The 26657-nt window shown below is 34.1% G+C and overlaps 1 protein-coding gene across 1 annotated transcript; it reads left to right on the forward strand.

Annotated features, from left to right (window-relative positions):
- The first annotated feature begins 4274 nt into the window (after positions 1 to 4274).
- Positions 4275 to 21969, forward strand: LOC115879877 (putative gustatory receptor 28a). The gene is made up of 2 exons (XM_030896898.1): positions 4275 to 4397; positions 21443 to 21969. Exons 1-2 carry the CDS (start codon positions 4329 to 4331, stop codon positions 21758 to 21760), a joined length of 387 nt encoding a protein of 128 aa, XP_030752758.1. The 5' UTR covers positions 4275 to 4328; the 3' UTR covers positions 21761 to 21969.
- The last annotated feature ends 4688 nt before the right edge of the window (positions 21970 to 26657 follow it).

Consider the following 26657-nt stretch of genomic DNA (forward strand, 5'->3'; position numbering starts at 1 on the left):
GTTTTGTCGTGAAGGCCTTTTTTTTAATTTTAAAAGACCTTGTTGTAGTGTACCTCTGTTCTGTGGTGTACTTGTACTTTGGTGTTTGGTGTACTTCACAGAAGGTAGAAGGTGTACTTGCTCCTTGCTCCGTGTCCGTGGTCCGTGCAGTGAGTGCTTTACCCGAGATCAAACGCGTTATGTTGAGTTAATTTGCTGCATATTACGTACATTTTAATATTATACGTAATTATATAATTATAGGTTAATCTTTTTTTTTTTTTGCAACAAATGATTCAGATTCCTCAGTGTCCTCTGATGAGATTGACTGGCTAGGGGTAAATTGTGGTGTTTTTGAAGATGAAGATGATGTGGTCAATGTCGTCAATGACGGAAATTCCCGAGAATTTGACAACGGTGTTAAATTAGATGTTAAAAAAAAATCAAGAACTTTTCCTGGGAAAATACAGCGGCGGCTGCGTGTTCCATTTTGCAAAAAATAAAAGAAAAGAGAGTAGGTATATTAAACTATTTTCATATACAGAATAACTAACAAAAGATACGAGGGTTTTGTTAAATTAGAAAAAAGTTGCGTATTTTTGTGCTCAATAAAGTTACGTTTACAGAGTTGCAAAAATTTCATTTGTTTCCAATATAGAAATATGTACAAATGTGTAAATATTTATTTTATTAAAAAAAATGTAACTCAAAACTATTAATAATTATAGAATCATAAGTTTTGTGCAAAATTTTGTAGTTTTTCTTTTTCTACGTAAATATGCTACTTGGAAAATTCACCAAAAACTTTTTTAAAAAAAAAAAAAACTTATTTTATTTTTTTTGAATAATAATTTTTTAAAATATATTTTACAGACGTCTGGTAACAAAAATGGCCAACATCGGGGGTTTTCTTGAGTACGGACCTGAGAATAATCGGTAATAGTGGTTATCGTCAGCATTTATTATAATTTCTTAGCAATCATGTTAACTTTATATTATCCCTTTGTTGATAAAAAACACCACTACCTATACTATCTTATTTTACCAAAATATAAATAATGTTAATATGTTTTATTATATTTTCGTTTAGTGCTTGTGTATTTTCTCATTTTAAAACATTTTTTATACCACAATCCCTCAATAAATTATTATTTAAGATATTAAAATAAACATTTTTGGGCGTGGCACCCAAACATTTTCACCTCCGGCGGTCATTCAGTGCGTCCCGCTTTTTCTTCTTCTAAATATGGCAACCCTGCCTGAGTTCCCATTATAAACTTTTTCACCCAAGGTGGCGTTATAATCTTTAACAATCCTAGTACGGAAATATATACAATATGGCAACCACTCATTAAACAATTATTAAACCAATGCAACCATTCTGAGTGGACAACCTCACGGTTGACTGCACCCAACTTATTCACAGGTTACCTGGAATTGCCTGGATGTGGTATAAAAGCTCAGTAATTTTAGGAATTAGATTAGTTTAGAGTACTCGATAGCGGTCAGTGATCTTCTTGACCGAAATGTTATGTTAATCAAAAAATAAATAAAGACAATGGAATTCCAAAATTATTTTAGCTTCAATTAAACTGTATATTTTAAGGATGTAAAATCCCATATAGCACATCCAAATGAAATTACGTTTCTAGGCCAAGGAGTCTTTTATTTGAGAAAAACAATACATGTTAATGTGAACCTAAGTATTCATCTAGTTCTAACATATACATGAGATACACGCAGGTTTATATTGATAGAATTGTGATACAGTGTTTACTAGTTGTATACCGTATGCATTAAAAATTATCTATATAGACACTTTGTAATAGTGTACTGTTGTGTCTACATTCTATCATGAAATGAAGGTGTGCATGCGCGGATAGCCTCAGCGTAGATACACCGACCAAGTGTGTCTTATGTGTCCCTCTCCTTTCTCCTTTCTAGGAGTGGCATGTGTTAGCAGCCATTATTATTTTATCATTCGAAAGCTCCATGTAAATGTTCTGTTTGTGTGTAGTTTAAAGAGATTTTGGCGTAAGTACAAGTTTTTAACTACCTTGTTACACCTTCCTAAGAGTATTAATATTATAGCAGCGACTCTTCCCTTACTCGATACACAATTTACCAAATTTTGATACCAATGAATGAAAACTCCAAATATTCTCGTATAATAATAAAGAGGTTAGCTGAGGTTCTACAATCATTTTTTTAATTTGGAAATAATGAAAATCTAAATGAATTTCAGAGAAAGATTTAAACAATTAAAAGAACTTCTACACTGATATTCGGTAAGTTATTGATGAATCGATATACAGATATGTTTAATATTCATTTTCATATAAATTTAAAGGGTGAGATTGTTAACACTTTGGAAATAAAATACAACAAAGTCCAACAAAGTGCTCGATGAATGAGTATGCTAATAAACCAACTGCTTGGAGGGAAAGAGGAGAAAAAAATGACAAAACGAGGTCCACCAAATCGTAAGATATATTCAGTGTTTACCATTTTAGTATGTTGTTATACTAGGTACTTATATTTTTAATACATTTTGATATACAAATTCTGTTCTTTTACACTGTTTTCTTACTTCTGGTTTCCTGTGTAATAATTATTACATAAAAGTTATTTTGTTATTGCGTTCCATGATATAAAGAAATATAAGAATTTTATTTTAACCCCGTAGTCCATTTTATGGAAGAAAAATGGTACATTTAATACAAAACAAATGGAACAATTTTAAGGCCACTTATCCTCTTTGAAACTTTACGATTGAGAGTTGTTTTTAGAAAATACAAAGTTTTCCATTCTTAATTTTCGTTCTAAAAGATATAATTGGTATCATTGAATAAATATTTCTTAAAAAAGAACGAAAAGTTAGGCATCAAAAACTTCTGTAATATTTCCTAAATCTGTCGAGAGAGTAAGAAGTAGTTTTATAGCAAAAGATGAAGCAAAATACATATGTATACACGCGGTATTCACAACTGCAATGTGTAAACATAGTTTAAACGTAATACACAAGCACTGTGTATCCTACGGCTCACTGTGTATCCCTTACTTTGTGTATACATAAATGCTATACTGTGGCTACATTGTGAGGCGGACGTTTAACCTTGTGCATACGTGTTGAACTACAATGTGTAAACGTTGCATATTTACATCGGGGAATTGTATCACCCTGTGTCTACATCTAATAATGTAAACACATCGTAAATGTGATTAGATGTGCTGTATGGGATATTACTTGAATGTACAAAAAAAATTGTCAGTTCTGTTTCTTTAACGTGTAATGTTTCCTCCTTCGGCCTTTTTACTATAACTTATTTACTAACACCTATAAAAAATTAGTCGATAGACATAAACATAATCAATATATTACCTATCACCACTTCATTCATCTTATTAATTAGTTAATATCAAAAGTACTTACTATATAACAGTAAACAATCTATTTAATCCATTATCGTTTTTCATTAAGTTAGTGGTCATTCTTATACTAAATTCCACGCAATGAGTTAGTTCCAAAAAGTATGAATCTAAAGTTCATATACATGTTATCGGTGTTAAAAAAATGTGTCTTTGTACGATCTAACAGAAAAGAAATCTCTTTCTTGGCTAACATTTTTAAATGTTTAAGATTTTTCGGTATGGTGCCAAATTACAATTTTAAAAACCAGAAAAGTTGAACATCGTGATATTTATTTCTAGGGGTTTACTAATGTACGCCTGCTTAATTTATATTTGTTTTTTGCATATAATATTTATGTAGGTTCTGAATTGTATACAGGTGAAATTCTAGCATCCGTATTATCAGTGTTAAATATATTTTCGGTTTTATAAATCTACTATTCAGCATAGTTGATGGATATTTCTTAAAATTTAAAGTATGTAAATCCTTTTTTCGAATCTGCCATTATCTTGAGGGTGATAAGTATATGATTTATCTTAGTATAACGAAAAAAAAAAAAAAAAAAAAAAAAATTTTTATATTTATAGTTTTAACATCTATCGTTTTCATAAATTATATTTTGGATTTGTTGTGGTATCGCGACAATGAAGAAGCAGGGTATTTCCTTATTCCGTACACCGTATTCTTTTACCATTCTACAGTTATAAGTTATTTAATCATATACATATCATTGTATTTTAAAGATAAAATTGAAGATATCCATAAAATATTAATGGGAAGTTTCTATACGATAGATACTAAACAAATGATAAGAACTGCTAGAGAATTATATATGAATATAATTAATTGTGTGGATTTATTTAATATTTTATTTGGAAAACAACTACTTCTGTTAATTTTAATAGTTTCTAATCAAGTGCTAACTCTTTGGATAACTATGTATTTGACAAAATTGCTTGATAATATTGCATATAGTATAACTACTATATACATAGTATATACAATGGTAAGTTTCTTATATTACTTTTAATAAGTATATCTATATACTGGGTGCTTCTCAAAAGTACTTACGTCTCAAAAGTACTACTAACTTTTTTATTTCTTTAGAAAAAAAATGAGATTTGGTATGTTAGTACAATATGACATAAATTAGGATTGATTGACGTATTCGATTGTTTTTGGGCATTTCCTGTTTCACTGGAAATGACTACAACTTTTTTAACGGTACCCTCGGTATATTTTTACTTTATTTGATAGAAAATTAACACTTTGAAAAGAATGACATATCATATGGTTACTTTTGGCATTTTCGCTTAAAAAAATCTTATTTCAAATTTCAATCTAGAGTGCATGTGTTAAAAGCACTAATTTTTAATCAAGGAGCCCTGAAAAAATAGATGTGATCGTCTAATATTTTTCGTGTCTCGTCCTGGCCGGCCCGTAGCTCTTTAGCATAGTTGGAAAATACAATTTTAGGAATAATTTGGTACTATACACACTTGGTATTTCGAGTAAAATTGTCGTGATGCACTGCATGTTACAGTTTCAAATTAACCATATGCGAAAATGTCAAAAGTTGACATAGGATGTCAATCTATTCTCTCAATCGAGTCTCATTTTTTATCGAATAAAGTAAAAAAATATTCCGGTAAAACAGGATGTAATCAAAAACAATTGAATACGTCAATCAATCCTAATTTATATCATATACTAAGATACCAAGTCTCGTTTTTTATCTGAAAAAAAAAAGTTATAGAGGTGAGCCCCTTTTGAGACGCACCCGGTATTTATAGTATTCCTTATATTTATTATCCATATATTTTTTTCCTTTTCTTGGGTATGAGATTTTTTTTAAATAAATTGAAAGATGGAAACTTTTTATGCGACGTTTCAGGCACATTTTTTTGGCGTTTCCTGTTGTCTCGTTCAATTTCTCGTTTCGCTTCGAGCTGTTATCAAAACGTGGCGGTATCTGTCCTCGAGGCAATGATTTTTTTTCATAAATCTCAGTGAAATAAGTAAACCTAGACATTTCTAGAATATTTGTTGTTACGATGATATTTCGTTAATTACATCTCGTTTTGTGTTGATATTTACTCCACAAGATTAATATAATAGATAGAGCAGTAAGATATGTAGAGCAATATAATATGTAGAGCAGATATTTAAAAACAACATTTTTCACTTAATCTGCAGGAATATAATTACATATTTTGATTATTTAGTTTTATTATAATGAATTAGTATATATAAAATTGTACATATTATGTTTGTTTAACCCGCCTTAATAGATTAATATCACAGTAGTATTGCTTGATGAGTAATACGGGCAACATCATCAGTATATCAAGCTGATTGGGGAAATTATTCATTGGCCCGATGTCAATAAAAGTTTGGTCCGCAAACATTTTTAAAAACCATCAGTGATCGTCAGTGATCAGTAGATTCGAATGCTGCGCATCGTTCAGTGAACATCGCAGCTCTCATAGTGTTTCGCGCTCGGTAGTGCCTCGCGCTCGGTAGTGCCTCGCGCTCGGTAAGTGCTTCCTTGCATCACAAGCTTGCTCGACGCTTCAGAGCAAGCTCCGCTCAATACGGCCCTCTCCAAGAGTCGTTTCTCCTTTTTCCCAATCGCTTATCATGGCTCCCAAGAAAAATAAGGCTAATCTCCCGAGATTAGAAAAAACTCCTTTAGATTCAGATTCCTTATGTTCTGATTCCGAACCCATATTATTTCCTGTCGATCGCAACCCATCCTGATCCATTCATCAGGCTTGATCGGTCAAGGGATTACTCCCTTGACGAAATCCAAGACCTAATCTACTCCTATCATTTCTTTAGAGAAAAGAAAAATCTAGTTCGATCAATTCTTGAGCGTCATAAAATCACTCCTAACGAAATAAGCTTCAGTAGAAACGTTATCATTAAGAAGACGCGTCAGGCCAGTTCTGACGAGTCTCTTGCGACCCCAGAGATAAAGTTAGCCTCAAGGGAGGCTTCCCCAGCTCGACCACCATCCTCACCCATCACATCATCATCAGGTGCAAATCCCGATAAAAATAAGGCCGATTGCCCGGAACGTCAGGTCCCTAAAATCGAAAATCCCTCCCGCCGTTGCTCCTCAAACGCAACAGGCGTCCCATCCCAAAACCCCCCCTGCTGTTCTTCAAACGCAGCAGGTGGCACGACCTAAAACTCTCCCTGCTGTTCCTCAAACACAGCAGGAACCGCAATCTAAAACCAAAGCCTCCCCAAGTCGTACTTCGTGATACTCGTCTCTAGATGAGCATCACAAGAACTTTCAAAGAAACAGAAAATCTGCTTTTCAGAAGCAAAAACTGTGCCTCTCGGCATTAGAATCACTCCCTCTTCCTCTGATGACCATAGGGCCATCGTCGACTATTTCAAAAGTAAGAAAATACCCTTCCATACTTATTCTTCCCCTGAAGACAGGGATCTAAATGTCTAATCAAAGGTGTAGAAGTTTTTGTCGACAACTCGGCAATAATTGAAGACCTTACTTCCCAAGGCTTCGAGGTCAGAGAAATGCATCGTCTCTCACGAAACGGTATTCCTATGGCCGTCGTCAAGGTCAGAGTACCCAAACACCAAACACACATCTTCGACATCACGCATGTGGGTTCGCTGAGGGTTCGGGTGGTGATGAGGTGGGTGAGGTTCGCCGAGGCGCGGTAATGGGGTACGTCAGTGCCACAATTGCCAGCAATTCGGCCATGCCGCCTCGAACTGCTTTGCGGCCCCGCGTTGCGTGAGGTGCGCCAAATCCCATCACACCAAATCCTGTGACAAAGAGGCTGATGCACCTGCAATTTGTTCAAATTGCGGAGGTCCGCATCCAGCCAGCCTAAATTAAATTCATGCCCAAAAAATCCGAGAAATCGTAATCCCAATACTAACATCCTTAGTCAGCCGGAACCCTCAAAGGTCCCGACCTCTATCCCTCCAAATCCTACACTTTATGCTTCAGTGCTCAAAAGCAATCTCAACAACTCGCCTCAAGGAAATACCCCTGAGTCATACCTACCCATCTCTTCAATAAACCAAGAACTCCATAAACAACTACTTGAACAAGTAGCCAGTCATGTCAAAACCATGGTTTCAAACATACTTACAAGTATGTTACACCCTATGATCTAATCTCCTTTGGCACTTTGGCACCAAAGCGGCTTTTTCTTTGGCACCAAATCCCCCTCCCAAAACTGTCTTCCGGACAATCACAAACCTCTTCTGGACGTAGTGTCCAGTCGCTCCTAAATCTCGCATCCTAATACTAGCCTTCAGGCACCCAGGGCTTCGCCCCTCCCTTCCCCAACACATAAGCAGGAATAAGAGCTGCCACTCTTCGGCCGCTGATTCCTCGGAGGTGGATCGTTTTTAATGGGTATTTCGAATCCCACACTGTCTAGGGTGACTGTATCTCTCGAGATGGTCATGGAAATGATGACTATTCTGCAAATGCTCACAGCTAGAATTTTTTGCATTACAGCCGGTGCCATTCAAAGCCTACTTATTTAAAGCGGGCGAATTTTTGTATACTCTATATCTCGAAGAGGAATCCAGCAAAATATCGTAACAAGTGTGTTATATTTTTGGAAAGGTAATTTTAAATTATTTTCAATAAATTAAAGATATATATAGGTGTCTCATATAAAATCTAATTTTCTGTTGATAATTCTTAAATTATTAATTTTAAACAAAATTATACTTAAACCATTAAATTCTACGTAAAAGGTGCTTTGGAAATGTTTTCATAAAAATACAAAACTTTCCATAGCAAAAAAGTTACAACGATTTGTTAAAAATGCATATTTTTGAAAAACACCCCGTAACTCCGAAACGGTAACAGATATCGATATGCGGTTTTACCACCATGCTTTTGACAAAAATTGAGTTCCAGACACCGATATTAGTTTTTTGTCTATCTCCTATAGAAAAGGGTGTTTTCATTTAAAAGCGTCAAATTTGATCCACCCTGTACAGTTGCCGCGCTAAATTCAAAATAAATTCCTTTTAGATAAATAGTTAGATAAATAGTCAATAAGTTGTAAATAGTTCTTTAAGTAGTTTTATCGTTATTGTTTTGCTACTTAGTGTAAAATAAATTGTGTTTAAATAAATTAGACTTTCTATCCACACGGAACCGACGAAAAACGTAACATTATAGTGAATTAATGTTTTATTTCCCAACTTTTCAAAATCAAGCTTTTGAAGTCTGAACTAACATGAATTAGAAAATACCCTACGATCGAAAAAAAAACAGTGTTATGGGAAGTTGTCTGTTTTCATTTAGTTCGGATAGAGCCGGAAATGGATTAAAAATATTCTAGTTGTATGTACACTGAAAAAAATATTGTTCATAATATTAATGAACATTGATTATTAACTGTTGTTTCATTGGGACAATGATTTTTTTCATTAATATAATGATTTGTTAATCATAGATCGATGTCCGATTTATTAATACTATGAATCTAATTTCATCAATATAATGAAAATCTGGTTATTAAATTAATGTAAGATTTTTATTAATATAATTTTAGTGCTGAAACTTTAATAAACACATATTCATTATATTATAATGTACTAAATCATTGATTAATGAGTTGTACATTGTGACAATGAACAATGTTATTATTACAACGAACACGCTACATTATATTAATGTACGGGGTTATTAATATCATGAATAAAATATTAGGGCTTAAATGTCCGCCATGTTGATCGGTTACTTTGGCACTTTATTAACGTCTGTGTGGTTCAGTTATTCAGTGAGGCTTTAGTTTCATTAGGGCGGTAAGTGTTCTCTTGAATATTTTAAATATTTTAAATAAAAGTCCTATCGTATTATTGTAGTTAATTTGTTGTGTTGTCAAATCAAATTCCGTTGTGTGAGATCTCTGGTGTGGGTATTCATTAAAACAGCGGTTTCCAAATATGTTTCAGAAGATAAAAAACAAAAAGAAGAAAAACGTAGTAACAAGTCGAGGCATGGAACTGATTATGGTAAATTCGAATGTTCTTTTAATATTTGGCATTCTAACTATTTTGATATACGTCTTTTAGAACCGGAAGAAGATGTTGAGACCTGCCTTCAAGCCCTCAAATTCGACAATTTAACATCGGACCCACTTGATGCGACTTGGAAAGCCTGTTGCAAATTCGTCTAGACGTTATCAAGTCTAAGGATACAGCTAATATAATGAAGAAATGGTCTTTTTATAGAAATCCCTCAGGATATCGACTGGTAAATTAATTTTCTTATTATAATTTACCCTAAAATTAATAATAACATTACTATTCTCTTCGTCGATTCGATTTTTTTAATTTATAATTTGTATATGCTATATCGAGTTTAATAAATTATTATTAGTTTATTGCACTTGTTTTTTTATTAATAATCCCTAATAGAAAAATTTACTGTGCTCGTAAGTAAGTCGGCACTATTAGTAATTTTGTTACCTTTGTAGCTAAGGGCTTGTTCAAATGGAAATGAATCGGTCATTTGAGAAACCCCCTAAGTCCATATTTTAGCCAAAATGACGTTTAAGCATTTTTGGAATTTTAGATTGTAGACGCCTCGATCCACAGAGAAACCCTTCTTGCTGTCATAGCACTAATGATCCAAATAAATATGAGTTTAGTCAACTATTCCTTTGAGAAACCCCATAAGTCCAAGAGTTACGGTGTTTCTCAAATGAAAACCAAAAATTGTATTTTTTGGACTTACGGGGTTTCTCGAATGACCGATTCAAATCTATTTATAGTAGAATTATTTCAGGTAGTTGGCTGGGAAATGACTATCAATGATATTTCATATCAATCACAGCAATCTTCATCATCGATCATACGGTGTAACAAGAGTTACTAATAGTGTCGACTTTTAAATGTATAACTAAATAGATTATGAAATTATTTCATTGTATTAATGATAACGGTTCATTAATATAAGGATTTAGGTACATTATATTAATGAAATCTGTTCATTGTACCAATGAATGTGTTCTTCAAATTAATAAACGCTGTTCATTGATTTAATGAACTTAAAGTTTATAGAGCTAATGAATTACTTTTCATTGTGCCAATGAAATCGTTCATCGGCTCAAAATTAATGATTTAATTCATTATATTAATGAACTTTTTCATTATATTTATGTCGACTTTTGGTTCAGTGTAGGTATACATATTTAATAAATCAAATAAACATGGCCACATTTCGTTAGTAAAATTATATTTATACATCGACAAACAAACCGAATAACAATTTCTTATCTATATGTAATATCTCAATTTTATAAGTGGAATTATATAAAAAGCATTATTGTTTCATTAACGAACACATTAAATTATTTTAGTTGTGCCCAGAAATGAGTCATAGTATACCATGTGTCGGTTCCTAAAGAAGACAATATATGTGGCATCCAGTAAAAACGAAATCACATTTTTGACGACCATTTTCAAGTTTTTGCGATTTTCGGTTATAGTGCCTAATTATAATTTTGTATCGGGAAAAGTCGAGTATCAAATATATTTTTTGATTTGCGGCATGGCAGTCTGTATTTATATGATTTATTTTTGTTTCAGTGCATTTCATCAAGTATTTTATTTTACGAAAATAATTACTGCTAATGTATTAATTGCCCTAACTATTATTGTAGCTTATATGATACTAATTTTGAATATTACCGAGTGCTATTTTAAAGCTTCCATTTGGGAAAACTTTTTTGCGCTGTGCCATATGAACGATAACAACAAATACATGATGTTTCTAAATATTCCCAAAAAGACTTTGGTCATTTTCGATAGAACCGTTGCATTTGGAATTTTCATATGCCTAATTATACTCGATATATTGGCGGAGTGCTATAGATATTACAGAAATGGAAACTTTTCGTTAGTATTGCTCGGATACTTTGCATTTTTATATCATACATCAGTTACATGTATTCTCGTCATTTATATTACATTGTATTTTAAAGATAAACTAGAGGCTCTCAATAATATACTAGCTGGAAGTTCTTTTACAGCTAATGGTAAAAAGTTAATTTGCACTGCCAGACAACTGTATATAAATTTAGTTCGAAGTATCGAGCTGTTTAATAAACTTTTCGGGAATCAATTGTTCCTAATAATTTTATTGTTGTCCGTGAATATGTTAACAATTTGGTTAATTATGTATTCAAAGGTATCACCGGATGAATTTTCGTATAGTTTTTCTGTTGGTTACACCCTGTATACAATGGTAAGTGTAAACGATTTACTATTAAAATATGTACTTGTATAAAGTTATTAATAAAACACTAAGTTACTTTTTAATCTATCAGTTTTTATACTAAATTTGCGACGGCAATTTCATAACACTTACATTATCAATCGATTTAAAAATTTAAAATAATAAGCGATGGATTACCATCAATCAAATATTTAGTTAAAGTTTATGCACAGATGTTCCTTAAAAATTTAACTACTAAATATACTAGTCAAACTCTATCATTATTATCTTTTTTCAATCACCCTTGGGCAATTTCTAGTAAAATTACATTAACAACATATTATTTTCTGTTCATATCCTTATGTAGATAGTCAATGCGAATATACCACGGTGCGTCAACAATACCTCGTAGTACCTTGTTTTGAAATCCGAGAATAATTTGTCGGTTGCTTTGCTTGGTTCAACCGCAGAGCTGGATACCGTAAGTCCATATTGGTTTTAGGACTTTTTGATAAAGCAAAAGCTTAATATACATTGACAGGGTTGAATGCCGCCTTAGTAACCAGTACATTAGTCAGCATGCATATAGAACGGGCAGATCCACAGAAACTGCTCTGTACCAATTAACGGAACTCATACAGACAAGTCTGGATAGCAAAGAAACAGCGATTTGTGCCTTCTTGGATATTGCGGGGGCATTTGACAATATACCACATAAGGTGGTCAGGCGATCTCTAGAAACAAGAGGGGTGAACAGAACTATTATTCGCGGGTTTTGGGAAATGCTGTCAACACGAACAGCAGAGGCTCAGATGGGCACCAAAACTGTAGTTGTTAAAACAACGCAAGGAACTCCACAAGGTGGAGTAACCTCCCCTTTGCTGTCGACCTTGGTAGTGAATGAACTACTAGACGAATTAACTCTAGCGGGAATACACTGCATTGGGTTTGCAGATGACATAGTCATGATCGCTCGGGGGAAACATGAAGGCACCCTGTGTGATATTATCCAAAGAGGACTCCGTATCACTGAGAAATGGTGCAGGACTGTCGGGCTGAGTATCAACTCAGACAAAACCGCGATAGTGCCATTCACCAGAAAGCGAAGTCTGAAAAACTTGAAAAGAATCCAACTAGATGGAAAGGAAATACTGCCATCACAGGAAGTTAAATATCTGGGAATAACTCTGGACAGTAAACTCCTGTGGAACAGGCATATTAAGAACACTACCAGCAAAGCCACAAAGGCTCTCATAATATGCAGAAAACTGGCCGGAAATAGATGGGGCTGCTCCCCTAACATTTTGCGCTGGATGTATACTATATGATAGTAAGACCCATGATTACTTATGGAGAAGTTGCCTGGTACACAAAACTAGAGCAACGGACGGCAAGGCTAAACCTGTGCAAAGTCCAGAGACAAGCATGCGTTTGCATCACAGGAGCCATGAGAACCTGTCCAACAGCAGCAATGGACGTCATTCTAGATCTAACACCACTACACATTGTCATTGTATACACGGTATATACCAATGCGACAATGATTAGAATGGTCACTAACGGAATCAGTACTGGGAGAATTGTCAGATCAGGAGTTGGAACAACTGCAACTCCCAGTGGACGATATGCCAAGAACGTACAACTTTGAGAAACATCTCAATGTAGTATTGAGCAATAAAAAGAATTGGAAGAGAGAAACGTCTGCCCAGCAGTTAAAAGACCATACCATAACTTGGTATACTGATGCTTCCAAAACCAATACGGGAACAGGGATCGGAGTATTTCGGCCGAGAACTAAATACTCCGAACCAATGGGCACTTACCCTAGCATCCAAAGGCAGAAATCTACGCTATCGAAAGATGCGTACAACTTATCTTAGATAGGAACTACCGGAAACAAGAAATAGCCATCTTATCTGATAATGCAGCGTTAAAAGCGATCAACTCAGTATCAATCAATTCGAAATTGGTCAAAGAATGCATAGAGAAGCTGAATAAATTAGGCCAAGAAAACAAAGTGCTCCTACTCTGGGTGTCTGCTCACCAAGGGATAGAAGGCAATGAAAAAGCAAATGATCTAGCTAGAAAAGGAGCGAACACTCCACTAACTGAACCAGAACCGTTCTGCTTTCCAAGTGGTAACCAACTCAAGGCGGAACTCAAGAACTTGGAAGATTCCATCCGCAACCTGGAATGGGAATCTTGCAACGGTCTAAGACACTCGAAGAAGTTTCTGAGTGCTTACGATCAAGAAAAATCACAGATCTTCCTGGGTTTAAGTAAGAACAATCTTCGGATTGTCACGGGGTTCTTAACAGGACACTGTCTCCTTCAAACCAGTAAAATTCATAATACGGTCCAGGGAAAGCTTCAATTAAAATACCAGCAAAAATGTGATTGTGTCATTGTCAAATTCGATGTCACATTTTGTTTACAAATATTTGAAGGTACCAAACAGAGTAATTTTGTATAAAATAATTATGAACTTCTGAAAAAGTTACGATGAGTCAACGGTATTTTGCTGGAAATAGTATTCCCGCTGTGTTAGATATGTTATATGTTTGCAGCTCAGTTTCCGGAAAGCCTATACCGAATAAGTTAACAGTTTAAAGAATAAACGGGAGGTTTGAAACTAAAGGCATTAAGGTATTAAGCACATGGAAGTGTGAAGACAAAAATAATTGAACAGGAAGAAAATAATAATGGCCACACGATCTTCCGCCGAACAACTTCTTCCTGTGGAGCTCAGTCAAAAACCGTCTTGACGGGCATATTAAATACAGAAATTTAGAGGGGCTGAAAACTACACCTCTGCGGAATGCTAAAGATTCTCCCCTTAAAAGTTTTGTATTGTGAGGCGTGAATTTCATAATCATGTGGGGTATTGTTTGACTGTGAATGGACAATTAGGTAAACATTTTATTATTTAGTATAGTTTAATAAAGTTCCTTGTGTTACAAATATGTCGATTATCCCTTGAATTATTGTGGATGTAATGTATAATGTGGTATGAGCGAGGTCTGCGAGTGTTCGATTAATGGTCAGCAAAGAAGTCATACACCGCGAATACTATTCTTAATTCAACTAATTCTTTTGTAGATGATCATTCCAATTCAAAAAAAAATTAACCACATTTTTCAAACCACAGAAATTCTTGTAAACAAAAAAAAATGTGACATCGAATTTGACAATGACAAAATCATATTTTTGCTGGTATTTTAACTGCAGCTTTCTCTGGGCCGTATTATACATTTTTAGTAATTTGAGGGTAGATTTTTGCAAATAACCAAGAGTAATTCCAAATAAAACAAAAATTCTAGACGAGAATATTTGACCTTTTCAATTTATGTTGAATCCGTTTGCTTAATCCGCAAGCACATACCTGCTATTCCCGAAAGGCGATCTCACAACTATCCACTTAGGAATGCGCAGCACGATCTTTATCTGCCAACCCCGAGCCAGAACTAGTTAAAGGCTCAATAATGTACAATGCCAAAAAATGTACAATCATCATTCTTTGGATATCAAGTCGCTTTCATTCTTTCCCGCATTTCGCAAAGCTCTGAAATCATACTTACTGGAGAGAGCCTTATATGCGGTAAACGACATTTGTGTTTAGTTAAGTTGAAAGAAGAGTTCTCTATCTTCTGCTGCAAGAAACAGCCTCTCCACCCCCAGACCGGCCCAGTTCCGTATATTTCTAAGCCATGACAATTTCTATCGACCTACCCATCTTCTACCTTCAACTTTCCCTTGAATAATCAAACGAGGAATATAATATTTGGTGCCACGCATTATGTGTCCGAAGTAGCTAACCTTTCTGGTCTTGATGGTGGTTAACAGTTCCAGATCTTTGTCCAGCTGTACAAGAACTTCCTCGTTGCTTGAATGTTCGGTCCAAGAAATCTCAAGGATTCTACGGTAGCACCACATTTCAAAGGCTTCTATTTTATTTATATTTTCGACTTTTATCGTCCATGTCTCGCATCCGTAAAAATACCCAGAATAAGACATTATATTTCCCATTATTTCTATTTAAAATAATGAAGGAAGAGTCAGTATTTTGAAATTTGTAAAGAAATTCTGGCAGTGAGTTCTATATACTGTTCAGTCCCAATAAATATCGAATTGCTCTCTTTTAGAGTTTGAAAATACGATCAAATTTGGTTGTGAGAGGAATGGAAGCCCAGAATGGAACCCCAGAATGGAAGGGCATAACGAAAATGTGACTCAAAAAGGGCATAATAGGCTATTCTAGAGGTTGATAAGTTAAGTTCCTTAGAAACTGATCTTAGCGCAAAACAGGCAGCGCTTAGTTACTTTGATAAAGCTTTGATGTGCAAGTTCCATTTTAACGAGTTGTCTACAACAAGTCCTAAGAATTTCACAGAGTCCACGACGTCATTATAGTGGTGATATTAAGTACAAAAGGTTGTATAGTACTTTTATATGACAAAACTTTGGTTTTTGATAGGTTGAGGCATAGGGGATTAGAATCGCACCAAGATTTAATGGCTTAAGTCACTGGATATAGTATTATATAGTGCCGTAACATCTGGGCCACTCCAATTGAAACTAGTATCGTCCGCAAAGAGGCAGATTTTACCGCTAATATCTAGATTTGCAATGTCGTTGATAGACACCAGAAACAAAATAGCGCCCAGTACTGAACCCTGAGGGACACCACATTCTGTAGGCTTAGAAGAAGACATAGACGTATCAATCCTCACAAGCTGCCTTCTGTTGCCAAGATGTGACTTCAGCCATTCGAACGGCACGCCCCTGAATCCATAGTATTGCAATTCGTTAATTAAGATATGATTTACACAGTCAAAAGCCTTAGAGAAATCACAGAAAATTGTAGCTGTAGAGTGACATACCATTTATGACTCCACAAGTAGAGCAAAAAATGCATTTTTATGGAATTATTCATTCGGTAGTTTTTAATAATATTTAAATCAATATTGAAGTTAAATGATGTTGCATGATAGTTTCAAATTAAATAGTTTCAAAATATTAAATACAATAATAATTATATGGTATACCTTTATTGACAATAGCGATTTACTCCAGTCCACAAGCTAGCTTAATCGCAATTGGTAACAAAGTAAAGTAACAAATTATACAATGTTGAATACGTTAAAAAGATCTGTTTATGTTTCATCAACTAAAATATCAATCAGCTTTGTTTCGCCGATTTTGAATTATCTCAGATTATTTGTCATAGTACCAAGTTATAGTTTTAAAAATAAGCATGTCGTTCATCAAAAGTTGTTCTTCGTTTGGGGCCTGTTACTCTACAGCTCGGTATTTAGTACTTTTCTATATTTTTTAATATACTATTCTGGACGTGATGGATTAATGAAGACATTGTTTGATATAGCAATATTCCTCCTATTTTGCTTAAATGCCCTCTGTGGTGTTTTCGATTCATATTACAAGGTCCCACTTTGGGAAGATTTTTTTGAACGCTGCTTCATTCTCGAGAGTAACAAATACATGATGTTCTTCAGTACTGCTAAAAAAACTTTGTTTATTTTTGACAGAACAGTAATTTTCATAGCTTTTAATCTATTGAGTCTCGCTTTTCCTTTAGTAAAAGCTTTACTTCATAACAATGAGTCGGATTTGATACTTAGCCTGTATACGATAATTATTTACCATGCATTAATTATAATATGTTTGGTTAATTTTGTTGTAATATATTTCAAAGAAAAATCGAATTGCATAATCAACATAGTTTTGGGAAGTCCATACAGTCCATGTACTGACAAAATAATTAAACAGGCAAGGCAATTGCATTTGGATCTAGTGAGCATCGTAGATATATTTAATCAATTATTTGGAAAGCAACTATTTGTAACTATTCTTATGTTTTCAATTATTGTACTGTCCATTTGGATCAAGGAATTTTTTAACAAATCTACAGTGTACACATATGATGTAACGCTCACTGTGTATAGTAGTTATTCAGTGGTAAGTTAAACCTTGCAATTACGTAATTCATAAATTTAAATGTTTTTGTCTGTCATTTTTTTTTCTCGGCCACTAGACAACAGACAATACGCAAAGTACTATATACCACTATACAATACACTATTTACTATATAGGCCACTATACAACAGACAGTACGCGCAAAGTAGGTACCTACAGTCGGAAGAATATGTTTTTCAATTGATTATAAACAGCAAGTAGTACAAAAGTCGAAAGAAACGGCTTCAAAGACGGCTGGGGAATAGGGTAGAGTAAAATCGGTCGATTTTTTTAATTTGCCGTGGGCTAGTGCTTAAAAGTTCTTAATTGGGTAGCTAATCTCGACCCTTGGGTTTTTCTTTAAGAGGTAAGAGGTTCATCCGGAGGTTTGAAATTTGCCATACAGGGTGTCCCAGAAATAAGTTCAAGTATTTTAACTGGTAGTATAGTTCAACCACAGAAACAAACCTATGAGGTTTTTTCGCGAAAAAAAAATTTGGAAAATTCGAAATGTTTTGAAAAATCTTTTAGATTTTTTTTTTAGTTTTAGTTAAAAAAACATAATTTCTTGATAATATGGCAACATAGGTATGAGATTAAATTTACAAGAAAGAAAGAAAATCCAGAAAAGATCCAGTGGTTCTCAAAATTTTAGCAAAAAATCAGAATCACATTTTTTTACACAAATTTAGCAATCAATTCAGAACTCACCACGAGGAGGTGTCTGCTTTTCGAGTTTCACCATTACCACGTCAATCATATATCACCTCCTTCCACCTCCTAAGTAATATTGTAAATTTTATGGAGTGTCTAGTGAGTATTCACATTTTGTATTGAAATGCGGCATTTGTTGTCTTGAGTGTATTCTTTATTTAATAAATCCAATGAGCTCTAAATAAATTAGACCCGGCGACTTACATTTTGGCGAAATCCATCCTTGCCTACAAAATTGCATGTATGCCAAATTTCCACTTCGGCCGCATTTAAAAGGAAATCTTACCTACGTATACGTACGGGGATAGCTAATCCACATTGTAAACCAGGAATTCCATAATTCCAAATATAGATTACGTCGTAGAATACTTTAAACCGATATTAATTAAAGGTAGCCTATTATCACGAACTACTCCCAATCAGCATTAGCCGTTATTTAAATCTTCTATAATTATAATTTTTATATTTTAAGAAATTTTACATAAAACAATCGACAACGTCGCAACGCCAGCTGATGCGGAAAATGTACGCATTTTACTATCTTACTCCTAAATTTAGGCAGCCAATGGTATAATTTTTGTGGTAATAGAGGAATGTATTTTTTGTTTTGTTTATTAAGACTAAAAAAAATATATAGTTTAAAAAATGAATGAGTCTTTGTTTGATACGTTATATAAAGCATTACATATTTTTTGTTTAGCATTTTCTCATGAAAAGTTAATTATTTATTCAGTAAGTCCCAATTATCCGCGAAGAAACTGTTCCAGAAATCTATACTAATATATAAAATCTTTAAGTGACTGGCATACTGATTAATCACGATCCTGCTTAAACCACTCAACGTAAGAAGCTCAATTTTGGCATAGAGGTTGATTCTAGGGTATAGAGGTTCGATAAGAAGGGATTTTTCGAAATTCCAGTTCCAAGAGGGTGAAACCACCCCTCATATATTACAATATTTTTTATTTAAAAAACGGTCAAGTTTCCGAAAAAACGCTTAAACACGTATATTTTATTTTGTTTTTTTTTTACATATTTAAGATTTTTAAAATGTATACAGGGCGTTTTCAAAAATCTGGTCAATGATTAATCACGATCCTGCTTAAAGCGCTTGACGTAAAAAGCTGATTTTGGAAAACAGATTGACTTTAGGGTGTAGTGGTTCGATAAGAAGGATTTTCGAAACTCGAATTCTAAGGGGGTGAAACTATCCCTCAAATATTAAAATATTTTTTATTTAAAAACCGGTGAGTTTTTCGGGAAAACTCTTAAACACGTATATTTTATTTTGTTATTTTACATATTTTAAGATTTTTTATAAATTTATACAGGGTGTTTCATAAAATATGACCATTGAGTAATCACGATTCTGCTTAAACTGCTTGACGTTTAAAGCTGATTTTTGGTAAACGGATTGACTGTCGGGTGTAGAGGTTCGATAAGGGGGGGTTTCTCGAATCTCAAATTCCAAGAGGGTAAAAACGCCCCTCAAATATTACAATATTTGTTATTTAAAAAACGGTTAGTCTTTCGGGAAAACGCTTTGACAAGCATAATTTACTTGTTTCATATTTTGAATTTTTTTAAAAAATCATACAGGGTGTTCAAAAAAGTTGGGTAATTTCTTAACCACGTTTCTGCTTAAACTGCTTGACGCAAAAAGCTTATTTTTGGAAAACGGATTTTTCAAAATTCAAATTTCAACGAGATGAAACTACCCCTCCAATATTACCAAGTTATATAATAATATCGCCATATTGTTTTTTTTTTCTCATGCTGACATAAATGTGAGAAAATTTTATCCAGTTTGTATGTTAATGGAAATTCTTGCTTTGCTTTATCATCACCATTACAAATGATTAATTCGACGCGAACGAAGTCGCTGGTACACGCTATAAGTAAATATTTTAGAAATTTTCTTTTGTTTAACAGAGATCTTTAGTATCGTTGATATTTAGTAATATTTTTATACCTAATATAAAATTGTAATTAGTCACGACAGTTTTAAAATATTCTTATTTTCCACTGTTGCTTCCATCAAAAATAACCATTAATTCACATATTTCACATAATAATTATTCACATAAATGTTTTATAAAAGTCGTCTTCGGCTCGTATTCATTGAATGCTCGATGGATTATATTACTACTGGAGCAATTTACAGACAATACTATGAAAATGTGCATATTATAATATTTCAGTTAGATATTTTCAAGATATTGGAGTTATTGGAGAATAGAAGTCGTCATTTTCAAAATTTGAAGAGCCATCTAGCACAACAATATATCGTATCCAAAAATCATATTTATGCGAATATAATATTATTATATATTACAATCAAAGTAACTACGCCACTGGCTCACATTTTCAAGATCTCTGAACAGCGTTGCCATTCTCTCGGGAATCGTTCATGTCTGCGATCAGCCCGTCTTTTTCCCACTTGCATACAACAAGAAACGAATGTCTGATTCTGATTTTTTCCTTTTTATGAATGAAATGCTGGGTCTACTTTATTTAGATGTCATTGAATAAACCCATCCCTGTTGTCCTTCCCACAGACCGCCATAGAAGCTTCGGTAACAAGTTTAACACATCGTTCAGCAGCTTGTGTATTAAACGGATATATAACAATTTCTATTGTATCGGGGTTTTCTATCATTGCTAATATATCCTTGTTTGAAATATTAGTTAATAGTGGAGCTTCCGTTACTTTACAAGACTGCCAATTCAATTATAAATAATTAAAATTAATATTTGGAATAGTAAAAAATCTTATGTCATTATCCTGTATTTGCTGAAGAATTTTTAGTAGACGACGATAACCTAACTCCCTTATAGGGATTTGGATTCATCAATTACCATCGCAATTAAAATATTTTCTGGACGAAAAAAAAGCCATTTCTTTGAATGACCGGATTAATAATTCTTATAACGTCGTCTTCAAAATTCCTAGAAAAACTAAACAAGTAGAAATTACCTTACACTTCCTTTCCAACGTACAGTATGTCCCCGGATTTACTTTACAAGAGGAAAAACTTTTTTATCATTGACATTTTGAGAACAATGTATTCTTCATAAAAATGTTTGCTTAGACTAAACAAACATAATATATATGTATTCTCTTTTGTTTCAGATTGTGCAGTTCTGTTTGATGATATGCTGTGACAAAGCCAAAAGATCATCCGAGAAACTACTGATTACATGTCTAAACCTTCAAGAAAAGTACCCATCGTCTTCGGACGAGTATCACGAACTAAGCGTATTCGCGGATAAACTAAGTCACAGGAAGATCCAGTTCACAGCTGCAAACTTTTTCGAAATCCAAAGAAGCACTTTGTTTGGTGTTATTGGCAACACAACCACATACTTTATAGCTTTAGTTCAGTTTGGTAATTCCGATCGTGTGGAAAAGAACCAAACTGAACTAACTACAGAATATTTAGATTATTAATTATCATAGACGTTAGCTATAAGTATTATTGATTAGTTAAATGTTTAGACACACATTTGACATGTAAATCCACTTTTACAATTAGGTATTTTGAAACTTTCGCTTATGTACGACGTAAATATAATAAACATTATAAAATAACATTATTTCTTCTCTCGATTAGGGTTCTCAATTGTTATAAATAGAACATTTTATTATCAAGTTAAATATTTAACAATACAGGGTGCTACAAATTTGAGGTACGAGCATTGCTATCTCGGTAACCGTAAATAGATACGAACATGGTTAAATTGGGGCAAAGTTGCTTTGGTATGTTCACCAAGGTGCCATCAAAAAAGTTAGTTAGTTATTTTGTAAAAATATTTTTGAAAATGATATTTTTGAAAAGAGTAGAAAATGCATTCGGAAGTAGAAGAAGAAAGTTCAAAGAGATATAAATAAAATTAAACGAAAAATAAATTTGTGCAAGAGGGAGGGTGGTAACCCTTTCGCACACGTAGAGCATTAGAAACTAGTTTGTAGAAGTTGATTTATTGATAATAACTACGATTAATATTACGCATATTATTAGATCGTACACTAAGATTTCAAATTCACAATAAAAAAAATATATAAAATATTTTTAAATTGCTGACCTCGATATAATTTATTTAAATCTTCCAATTGGCTCGATTTTCCTTATTCAATGTTAATTCTTCTTCTTCTTAAAGTGCCTATCCTATTTGAATGTTGGCTATCACATTGATCCATATTACTTTGTTTACTGCCGTTCTGAACAAAGCTGTTGACGTCAATCCGGTCCATGTTCGTAGATTTCGCAGCCACGATATTCGTCTGCGTCCCGCTGATCTTCTGCCTTCTATTTTCCCCTGCAGTATGAGTTGGAGTAGGCGGTATTTCTCGTTCCGCATGATGTGTCCGAAGTATTCCAGTTTTCTTCGTTTGACATTTACCAGAAACTCCAACTCGATTGATGCGATGTAGTACAGTCTCATTTGACACGCGATGCACCCACGAAATCCTAAGCATGCGCCGATAGCACCACATCTCAAATGCCTCCACACGCTTGCATGATGCGTCGGTAAGGGTCCACGCCTCTGCTCCATATAGAAGGGTTGAGAGCACGTAGCATCTTAGGATTCTGATTCTAGTGCGGACGTTGAGGGACAAGTTGCATAGTATATTTCGCATTTTGTTAAATGTCCCTCTCTGGTATTTCGCGGGAGTGGTCCCAGCCTTTAGTCAGGGTGCAGCCCAGGTATGCAACTGTCTCGCTTGGAGAACGATGTTGTTAGCAGTGAACTGAAAGTTGTTGATGTAGTTCTAGCTAATGATCAACGTTTGAGTCTTCTTGCAGTTCATCTTAATTCCGTATCTGCTGCATGTATTCGCCACACGATCTATAAGCCTTTGGAGACCTTCAGCGGTATTGGCCAACAGAACGATATCATCTGCATATCTCAAATTGTTTACTATTTCTCCGTTTATTACCAGCCCATCCTCTGTGCCATCCAGTGCCTCTCTAAATAGATGTTCCGAGTACACATTGAATAGCAGAGGCGACAATATACAGCCCTGTCACCTCCTTACACTAAGCTCTTCTGAAGTTTCGTTCTCGATTCGAACCACGGCCTTTTGTTGACGATAAAGTTTTGCTATTATCTCTGTATCTCTATCGTCTATTCCTGATTCCTGTAAAATCGAGATGAATTTGTCATGCTGGACTCTACCAAAAGCCTTTTCGAAGTCTATAAATCACGCAAAGACATCTACATTGACGTCGCGTGCTTGTTGGATTAGGACTTGTATTGAAAACAGAGCCTACTTGGTGCCCAATCCCTTTCTGAAGCCGGACTGAGTTTCACCTACGTTTTCATCGAGATTTCTATATATACGTGTTTGGATGATATTAAAGAGGATTTTTAGGACGTGGCTCATCAGACTGATTATCCTGTGATCAGAGCATTTGGTCGCGTTTGCCTTCTTGGGAAGCGGTATAAATGTTGATAGCAGCCAGTCGTTTGGGATTGGACCACCTGTATAAATTTTGTTGAATAGGGTGGTCAGTAGTTGAACTTGTTCCGAGTCCAACAGTTTAAGAACTTCTCCGTGTATCTGATCCGGTCCGGAAGTCTTGTTGTTTTTCAGACGTTTGATAGCTGCTTCTACTTCTTCCTGTGTAATGGTGGGCTCTATATTGCCAGTTCCTGCAGTTATGTCGTCGCTATTTTCGTTTCCGAAGAGCTCCTCCATGTACTGCCTCCATCTTGAGAGTTTTTTTTATCTGTAATGATGCCATCAATGTTAATTAGCGCTGATCAATATTGTTGCGATAATATAATCAGATTAAATAATTTAAAAAACCAGAGTCGGACTTGAAGTAATTTTAAATAGTAATTAAATAGTTTTGTTGTTGTTAAGGTGCCCAAAACAAAAAAAAGGTATAAAGTGTGGCATATCAATGTGCTCAGGAGGCCGAGTTCTTTCAAAACCGCAAATAAAAATGCAGGTCCGTATTTAAAAAAATTAGGTTGGCCTCTGTATCTCACAATTTATCAGCTAATTTGAAAATCTAAAAATACTATCAGATAGCCCTAAAGTGGCTATGAAAATGTGCAATTAGTTTTTTGATTTTCTTAAAAGTAACGACAGGAAAAAATAAAATTCATTTTCAAAAAAATCCGTTTTTTTCCAAAAAATACCGAGATACCAATGCTCGTACCTCGAATTTGTAGCACCCTGTATAAAAAATATATATCAGGTTTACAGTAAATTAGAGATTCTTTATTATCAAAAGTTTCTTGTGACCAAGATTGAGATTATTATTGTCGCTGACAATTATTGATATTCTTAATGTAATTTCCTGTATTTTTCCTTCTGTTATCACACAAATCACTCTTTATCATCGAACTTTTTAAACACACTGTACATTAAAAAATACATAGAATTGTTGTTTTTATTATACTTACTTATGTCACCTTTCATCTATTCTATGTACTAAGCTTAGCCTTTTAAATGATTACTATTACTTTTAAAAATTTCTTAAATACGTCTGATTTGTAATACATAAATCAATAATTAATAAACAGTAAAACTTTAATTTGTATACATCATGACAAAACTTTATACCATCCTGGCAAGCGAAACCTTGGGTCGGCGTTTACATGTATAGGAGTGAATCGCTATTATGGCAATCTACTAAGTTGGAGAGAGCAAAAATACAAAGATTTATTACATAACCACTTAATCTGTATCTACATTCCAAAATAAAAAAGAAAATACTTGTTCTTCTGTCTTTATTCAGTACATCTTATTTTACTAGGCGTGTTGACCGTACTCTTCGTACACACGAAAATCGGCACCCAAGGCCTGGAATGCTGCCTCTAGTATGCACCGTCGTTCATGCCTTTAATATTATTTTAGAATTAAAACGAGACAAATATACTTTTTTTAATTCTACATTATGTTATCTTTTAAATTTTAAAGAATTTATTGTCTTCAAAGTTGTGCTATTCAGAAAATGTTGGAAATGCACAATCACACTTTGAGTAAAATAAAAGTATAGGAAACGCCACGAATGTTTGGGAGTGATTCATCGCTTGATGAAGTTAGAATCGACACGCGCTCTATCATTTTTACATTAAAAACGTAAATTTTTACCGCAGACGTAGGTTTTTAAAGGCCCGGTCTAATCTGCCTGCGCTCCTCCTACTTATTCTAAAAGGTTAGCGTGATTGACAAAGACGATACTATATCGCGTTTCTTTGATTGGTTCGTTTTTGTGCGTCACTCCATTGGTGTGCTTGCAGTGCGACCAATGGGACATTCCAGTTTATATTTATAACCAAATATATGTTTTGACAAGACTTTGACAGTTAAAACAACAAATTACAACAGATTATATATTGATTATTATATGACTTGAAACACCACGGCACTGGAATTAAGTTTTATGTGACCTTGAACAGATTAGTTCACATGGTAGCGACCGATGAATTACTCCCAAACATTCGTGGCGTTTACTCTACTTAGTTTTTTTCAATATTTAAAATTCCAAATCAATTCATTTGTTGAATGCGGATTTTAGGTTCCGGTTCATATTTAAAGCTTGATTCAGAACCGTAAAATTAATGGCATAAATTAATGGTTTCAATTAGCATAGAAGTTTGTTCCTTTAATTTCAAAGTAAGCATTCAGAACGCTAAAATTAGTGGTAGTCATTTACAATTAGTAGAAAAAGTTAATAAACTTTTAACATTTCTACTAATTACACTTCAAAATTTGCGAGGAATGTCATTTTCGCCTTTGATTATCATTCGTCAAGAGAAATTGTGGTTAAAAATCAAAAGTTGATTGTTTCAGTTGTATATACTCAGTTGTATCCCTAGAGAAAGCCTATTATTGCTTTCTCTATGGATACAACTGAATACCGTAAGCTGTTGCTAGGAAATTCTATTAATTTTAATTGTGTTTTTTAGACATCGTGAATGATCGTAAACTAAAAAGTGTAAAGTGTAATTGAAACCACTAATTTATTCCACTAATTGCTAGGTTCTGAATGAAGCTTAAGGATTGTAACACAGTTTTTCTCAAAACCTGTTACTACTGTCATAATAATTTTAACAAGATGCTTCCATACAGGGTGGCCCACGGCGCACCTCATTCGCCTCGGCTAATTATACGAAAACGGAAAGATGTAAAACCAAAATTTTTTGTGGGCATATGTAGAGAGGCAATGTGCATAATTTAAAATTATTTTGAAATGTACAGTGTGTGCCAGAACTAAGATCCATATATTTTTTTACGAACAGCTTAAAAACAACAAATCAGCTGGCTGTGACGCGATTCCGGCGGAAATCTATAAGTGTATAAGTAAAGAACTTATTGGTCATCTTAA

The sequence above is a fragment of the Sitophilus oryzae genome, unplaced genomic scaffold (assembly GCF_002938485.1).
Source record: "Sitophilus oryzae breed Bouriz unplaced genomic scaffold, Soryzae_2.0 scaffold_158_pilon_pilon, whole genome shotgun sequence".
NCBI lineage: Eukaryota > Metazoa > Arthropoda > Insecta > Coleoptera > Curculionidae > Sitophilus > Sitophilus oryzae.

Bases quoted from the DNA above. Each gene is read 5' to 3' on its own strand.
- LOC115879877 (XM_030896898.1), top strand. From the start codon at position 4,329: ATGTATTTGACAAAATTGCTTGATAATATTGCATATAGTATAACTACT. The intron at 4,398-21,442 runs GTAAGTTTCTTA...CTTTTGTTTCAG, and splicing joins TATACATAGTATATACAATG to ATTGTGCAGTTCTGTTTGAT.